Genomic DNA, 7,827 nt, shown 5'->3' on the forward strand with positions numbered 1-7,827 from the left:
ACCTCACACTCACTATCATTCCAAGCCTAAACTGGGATCTATACTCATTAATAAAGTTAGATGTATTAAGAGTGTTGCAGAGTGTGCAGAATTGAGCTCAGGGTGATAATTTAGTTTTTCCAATATTCAGACCTGAACTCAAAACCTTAGGATTAAGGGCCTGCTACAGTAAGCTATCCTACTCGTATAGAAAGTATATAGCAGATACTATATCCTTCAGGTTTACTTTCCAAAAAGCTGTTTGTCAGTCCCACTAGCCTTTGTCTCTCAACTATAGAAATTTGAACCTTTAAGAGTTTTCATTTTGATAGATGCTGCTGCTTTGTACTTGTGGACCTCTAGCTAGTGCTGCCCAGTAGAACTTTCTGCAATGATGGGAACATCCACTATCTGTGCTGTTCATTGCAATAGCTATGTGTGGCCATTGAGCACTGGAAATGTGGCTAGTGTGACCTCGGAATTGGATTTGTAATTTTAGTCATTTTAGTTATTTTAAATAATCACATGTGGCTAGTGGCTACCATGTTGGACAATACAGTTCCAGGCAATTTGACTTAAAATTATACCTCCTTTAATTTATTTCTGTTTTCTAATTGGGGTGTATAAATCCTTCTGACAACATTTAATTCTTGGATAGAGTACATACAAATTTTGTCTTTTGCACATCTGAGAAAACTTGCTTGAGAAAGTGATTTTTTCCTTTCTTAAGAAAAAATTTTTTAAAAATTTAAAAAGGGATTTATTTTTTAATTAAAACACTGTACATATTTTGGGGGTACAGAGTTATATTTCAATACATGCATACATTGTGTGATGGTCAAATCAGGGTAATTAGCATATTCATCATCAGGGAACTTTGTCATTTTTTTGTGATGAGAACATTTGATGTCATCTCCTCTAGCCATTTGAGAACATACAATAAATTATTAATTATAGTTGTCTAGCACTACTGTGATTTTTCTTTAAACCTGGAAATTGTAAGCAGTTTGTACTATAATGTCCAACTAACAATCTAGTGATGTAACTATTACATCATAATACTAGGTAGTGTAGCCAGAATAATTGGGTTAATGTGACCAAGAGCCACCTTTGCAGTGACTGTCCAGAAAAGTAATTTAATACTATGTAGGGCCTAGAGCTTTTGTTCAGTGTGATAGTTGGGGGGAAATCAGGGATGAAGAAAACTAAAGATTAAAGGCTACCACAAACCTGTGATCTTCACCATTTTTATAAGGATTTTCAGGACAAATAGGCAAAGGCAGCCCCTCCTATCTTGAGTGTTGTCATGGAAGGGAGTAAAATTAGGTAACTTGGAATTGTAATTTCAGGGAATGTAGAAAGAAGAAAGCCTTAATTAGGTAGAATTTAAAAGCTTAGTCATTAACCTCTTCCTGTTCTTATTTTATTCCCAGCAGACATTTAAAGTTGTCAAGCTTCTTTTTAGAAATTAGTCTTACTAATGAAGGCGTGACCTTACTGCTACTGTCATATATTTGTTCTATGTGCCCAGGGATGGTGTACTTCCAAGTTTTAACCTATTGGGGTTAAAAGTTTTAACCTGTGTGGTGAATTACATTTTCTCAAGTGAGAGGGCAAATTTATATGTTGTCTTGGTTTACAGTTTAAGTGAAAAGATCAGTTGTTGAATTTTTTTTTTCTCCTTGTGATTTCAGGAAAAGGAGAAGGAACGGCAATGAAGAAGACTACCATCTTCCCCCCCAGACCAAAAGGAGTAGTAGAAACCCTGTCTTTCAGGATTCCTGGGACACAGAGGTAGGAGTACAGTCACATAGTCTCTGCCTTGTAATTAAATACAATTTATTTATTCAAAAAATAAAAGTGATCTTACTTGATTGTAGTAGTTTCACCCCCCCCCTTTTTTTGTCATGGCCCCTTTGAGGAAGCTGTGTACCCTCTCCTCAGCAAAACAGTACATGTCTGCACATACTCATACACACCCACAAACCCACATTTGTATTTGTTACAAGTTTCATGGACCATTGGAAGTCCCTATTTTGTATTTCAGAAACCACCTTATTTTTTGAAAGTTTATAGACCATTAATTGTCCTTAAGATAAACATATTTTGTTGCTTCAATTCATGTCTTTTAAGAGAAACTTTTAAGCATGCAGAATATATAAGGTATGTGTATGCAAATCCCATTTTTGAGTGTTTTTATTTTTCGTTACGTTGTTCTAAGAGCTCCTGTGGTATGTGGGGTGGGAGTGGGGACAGGAAGGGAGTTCGGTAGCAGGAGAACTCTTAGCGTTTTCTGCAGTTTGGTTTTTTGAAAGAGTGCTTCAATATGCATACTGGGGAGAAATTTTCTGTGTAATTGGAAGTCTGTTCTATGGTGCGGAAAGGAAGTCAACATTAAGGTAGTGCTACTATAAAATTATTTATCTGAAGCTGGCTGGTTAGCTCACTTGGGGAGCGTGATGCTGGTAACACCAAGGTCATGGGTTCAGATCCCTGAACTGGCCCGCTGCCAGAAAAAAAAATTATGCACATAAAGATTCTGACTCTTAACAGGTGTCACATCAACAGAGAAATGGCTTAGTGACAAAGATTCTTAAGCCCTAGCAGAATTCTTATACATCAAAATAATTTGTATTTTAATTAGTTCCCAATAATATGATTTGACCTATATCCAGTCTTTCTTTACCAGCAATCCAAAGCAACTCCCCCAAGGGGGTGGAAATCAGTAACTCCCATGTAGGTAATACTCATTCAGGAACAATTAATGAACATGTACAGATTAGAATCCTTCTATGTGGAGACTTGAATTTCTGTAGCTTTTTTACCCCCTTATAACATCCCCTTTCTGTGCTTTTTTTTTTTTATGATTAACAGAAAAGTAATTGAGCTTTTGTTTAATGTCATAATTGGGGAATTTCAGGGATGAAAGAAAACCAAAGATTAGAGGCTACTGTGAACATCTGATGATAAAATGGTGTAACAGTAATTGAGTTACCATCATCCTTTTGAGTTATAAGACTATTCACTAAAAGAGTGTGCAGAGATTACTTTCATGGTATCAGCATCAGTATTTCTCTACTTCTGTCTGTACGTAAATCCTGCTGTATGATGTTCCCATTAATTCAAAGGTATAGTAGATCTAAGTCTTTGTGTTAGCCTTTACCCCCCCCTGTATCTTCAGTTTTGATACCTGAGAACAGGAATAGAAATTGTTATTTTTTTAAAAATTAAGCATTTCTGATCTCTTATTTTAAGTAAGACAGGCATATTAGTGTTAGGGTTTTCGTTTTAATTGGTTTTTGTAGAAAATGACCACTCTTTTTCTAAAATCTACGAATTGGTATCACAGAAGAAAACAGTGTCTTGTTATTCAACCTCTTGGATCATGTATCTTGTTCTTACTAGTCCAAAGAAATCCAGCTGTTGAACCACTCTGTAATCTTTAGTCTGAAGGATGGACTAGATTGTCTTCATATAATTTAAGTCATACAGGTAATTTTATCTGAACTCACCGGTGGATCGCCTAGTGAGGTGTTGTAACCATTAGGTTCACCCTTGCATGCCGAACATTTGCCAGAGTAGCCTCTTGTGCTGGGCCGTGCTATGTTGAGCTTCCCCAGTGTGGCATTAGCAAGTAATGAGGACGAATGAACAAAGGGAGAGCTGGGGAAGCAAAAGATAGGGGAAGCTCTTTTAAAATGGAAAGTTAAGCCCTGAATAATTTCTTTTTTCTTTCTATTTTTTTGGCAAAAGATAGGGGAAGCTCTTTTAAAATGGAAAGTTAAGCCCTGAATAATTTCTTTTTTCTATTTTTTTTGGGTAGCTGGCCACTACAGGGATTGAACCCTGGACCTTGGTGTTACCAGTACCATGCTCTAAACAACTGAGCTAAGTGGCTGGCCCAGCCCTGAGTAATTGGATTTTCATTTCTGGAATAGGTCATTATGTTTGTAGCACAAAAAAATAAATTTAGGGGCATTTGGCTGCTTTTTAACAATTGTGTATAAAAGAGAAAATAAAATGATTCATTATTAATGAATTACTAATTTTATTAATAATTTATATAATTATTTTATTAACATTATTAATGAAAATGTTTTATCTTTTAATTCTAAGGTAGAGCCAATGAGGTAAGTTTCCCAGAGACTAACTCAGATAGGAGAAACCATTTCCTGTGTCTCTCTTGAAATGCTTAATTTTAGTATTCTTTTTCTTGTAACTTCAATTTTCATTTGTAAGGAATTTGTTTAAATTCTAAGAGAGATTTAAAATTGTTACTTATAATTAATTTCCAAAGGTTGCCTTTCTCTCCTAAATGTAATAATAATTGGCAAGTTTGAGAAATAAGATGTGAGCTATTTGATGTATGTTAAACCATGAAACTGTGCCACAAGTAAATCACAATTATCTGTGAAATTGAGATAGTATAGTATATGCTTCTTTTTTCCTAGATACTATGAAGCTAAAGAATGTGAACTGATTTGTCAGATTAGTTATGTAAAGAGAAGCTTTAATTTGTGTGCATTTTCTTCCCCCCATCTTAGTACATATTATCTCCACTTTTTAGTTGGAAAAATTGGGGCCCAGAAAAGTAGTCACTTGCCCAAAGATACACAGCTAGTAAGAGGCAGAAGAATTGAGCCCCAGAGCCTCACCATTGGGCTGCTTGCTCCTGACCGTGGTGTGTGTTGTCTCACAGAGGTAGAATAGAAGTACTGAGACACTTTGCTAAATATGCTCAGGAGCAGCTAGGTCCAAGGCTTCTCTTCCGAGTCCCTCCGTCCCTTTCTAGGATGTGGCACATGTCCCCACTCCTTCACATTTCCACAGTCCTCCCAGGCCTGCCTTCCTGCTTCATGTGTTGGGAAGCCTCCCCATGGGGCTTTGCTCATAGTGTCCCCGACCTCATTCATCTCGCACAGATCCCTAGAATCCTCACTCCTAAGTGTAGACCTGAGCATGTCTTACATGCTCTGAACCTGTTCCTGCAGACTTCACTGCTCTTGGTAATCTAGCCACAGCCTCTCATGTATGTTTGGTCTCTCACTAGCTCCTCCTGCTATGGGCCCAGCTATGCCACACTATTAGCTTTTTTCTCCCCAAAACACTCCTTTATTTTCTGCGTTTGCTCTTGTTGTCCTCCTAGTCTGTCCTACCCTGTCTACTAAAATTTTTCCTCATCATTCTAGGCCCAGCTGAGACACCATTTATGTTAAGTAGCCTCTCCTAGTTCTGAGCATCCACTGCTGGATTCCTGTTGCTGCAGTAGCTGGGTATTACCCTCATCCATGGGTGTATTGCCACCACTTGCTTCTTGATTAAGCTCAGTAAATATTTATTGAATGATTAAGCAGCCCTAGTGAAATGCCTCCTTGTACATGTTTGGCACATAAATATTTGTCATGTCCATGTGGGTGGACATGGGAACAGCCTGTGCCCTGCTGTTTGCCAAACGTGGTCCTGAGATGGGGCTCCGGCGTGTACACTTTTATAAAACCCACAGATGATTCCAGAATCGACTGTATCATGAAAGTTCTGGGTCCTACCCAGGTGTCTGCAGTTAGAAGGATGTTATGGTAGATTTTATTATTACCTAAACTAATGTGGAGTCCTCCCTTTTCACACACATCTTCAAAACAGGACTCTTAGATGCCTTTGTATTTTGTTGAGAGAGGTTCTTGGCCAGAGTCTTCGTAAATTTAACTTTATTTGTGTTCATGGATTTGCAAGGGGTTTTTAATTCACAGATCATGGCCTTATTCTTTTTTGATTGTACCCTGGTCAGATGTGAGCACTAAGCCAAAATAGAAAATTGAGAGAAAAGAAATGTAACTGTCGATTTGGATAAGTTGTCTAATGAGGAGTGAGGAATCAGGATCATGGGAATAGGGTTCTTCTTTGATGGGTCTTTCTCAGTCCCAAAGTTTTTGGACCCTTGTTTCTCTTTTGGTAAAAGAATTCTGTCTTTTCAAGAACAGATGTAACAAGGTAAATACTTTCATACTAGGATAACAGTTTTAATTTTCAAAACAATGCACCATCAAGTAGTGGCTTTTTCTCCCATAAAATCTGATATTAAAAACTTCACTAAGTGTAGGAAGTACGACTTTTTTTTTCCTATTTCAAGTTTTTGGTTTTAGAAGACAGAAATGATTTTACCTCTGCATGTATCTTAAGGCACTGATAGTTAAAATTTAGTTTTATACCTTTAGGGTTAGAAGTAAATAATGGTCTTTTCTTTATCCCATAAAGCAGACCACTTTGATGGCTGACAGTGTTAAGATCAATTAGTTAACTTTAAAACTTTTTTTTGACTCTGTCTCAGAGAAATATATTTTATTTTGTGACCCAGTACATACCAAATGTATTTGTGAATAATTGGAAAAAAGCTGCACAGAGTAATTATCCTTACCATGTTGTACTCCTTTATTTTTTTATGCTGGTTGCCCCCACCAATGCGTTTCACTCTCAATTTGTAAAATCCTGGTCCATCTATAGATTGTGAGATACTCCCTAAGCCTCCCTGATAGTGAGAAGACTGGTCTGAATCGGCAGAAAATAGGAACCAAAGCGTCTTTGAAAGAGGTGTGTTGTTCTTACCTTTGATGACAAGACATGTGTAATGTTTTATATGTATTAAAATAACAACGTATACACCTGGATTCTATGTAGGGTCTCATATTAGTTTAAAAGTATTATCTGCCTGCTCAATGCAAGTGAATAAATGGAAGTTCTTAAATACAGGGAGGTAAAACAGTCTTCGTAAAATCTTGATGTATCAGTACTTTTTTTTAAAAGTCNGAACCCGCGGCGGGAGCGCTGCTGCGCTCCCAGCACTGCACTCTCCCGAGTGCGCCACGGGGTCAGCCCTTTAGCAAGATTTTTTTAAAAACTGTATCTTAAGGCTCTTAGTTTTTGCCCATTCTCATCTTTAATCTGTTTTAGAATAGTAGGTACATCCTAAGAAACAGAACTGTTTTGGCAGACTCTGTTTGGGGTGAGACTGTTAGGGTTGTGTGTTTAAAACCCTGTAGCAAATTAACTCTAAAATTCACTTCTTGAAAGGTCTATTCAGGTGAAGGAAGAGTCCTTTCAAAAATGAGTATTTCAAGAAACTTTGCTTGCAAAGTTTAAGTCCTTGTGATGTTTGTAGTACATTGTATGAACTCCTGGCATACCAAGCTACCCCAACTGAATGTTAAAGTCTGAAGACACAGACGTGCATATCTTTTTCTACAGGTGGGAATTGTTTTTTGTCCTGTTGAAATTTATACAAAGTGANGTCCTTAATAAAAGTAATGACATTCTGTTATCTTGGGCAGTTATTTAGACAGGCAAACACTAGCTAAATTTAACATAGTTATATTTTTTCTCTTTAGGAGCTGGCCTTTTTAGTTTGAATTGTATTTTTATGCATAGTAGGGTAATCCTCTTTGCTTTCAGTTTTAATATTTTTATCCACAAATTACACTATAAATTTCCATGTAAGTCTGACTTCTGGTACCTAGGTATACGCCTTCTAAAAAGGGCTTCTCCCTGAGTAAGTAAAAACAATACCTTTTAAAATATAAAGACTCTTGTCTCTGCTAGAAGGCGAGGTTTTTTTATGTCAATACCAGAATCCCAAGGATATTCTTAGTGGGAGTACAGAGGCATGATAAATGCAAAAATAACAGAACCAGGGAATCCATGTATTTTTAAAATGAAAATTCTGTAAATCCATTTACTTTAACTGATAAGAATTAGCTGAGTGCTAGGTGGTTTTTTTTTTTTTTAATACTGTGAGTTTAGATGACATTAGGAATATCTAGCAAGATTTTTTTTTTTTTTTTTTTTTTTTTTTTTTTT

General features: G+C 36.7%; 1 protein-coding gene across 3 annotated transcripts in view; it reads left to right on the forward strand.

Moving 5' to 3' along the window:
• The window catches only part of FAM104A (family with sequence similarity 104, member A), a 22,049-nt gene that overhangs the window by 6,377 nt on the left and 7,845 nt on the right, over nucleotides 1-7,827 (forward strand). For 2 of the 3 annotated variants that reach the window (XM_008576079.1, XM_008576080.1), the window contains exon 3: nucleotides 1,674-1,773. The exons of the other annotated variant lie outside the window; for it this stretch is intronic. In XM_008576079.1, the coding sequence (XP_008574301.1) occupies nucleotides 1,674-1,773 (100 nt within the window). The remainder of the gene's footprint in view (nucleotides 1-1,673; nucleotides 1,774-7,827) is intronic. 3 annotated transcript variants of the gene reach the window in all.

This window comes from Galeopterus variegatus, unplaced genomic scaffold (assembly GCF_000696425.1).
Source record: "Galeopterus variegatus unplaced genomic scaffold, G_variegatus-3.0.2 Scaffold1283, whole genome shotgun sequence".
In the NCBI taxonomy this organism is placed as follows: Eukaryota; Metazoa; Chordata; class Mammalia; order Dermoptera; family Cynocephalidae; genus Galeopterus; species Galeopterus variegatus.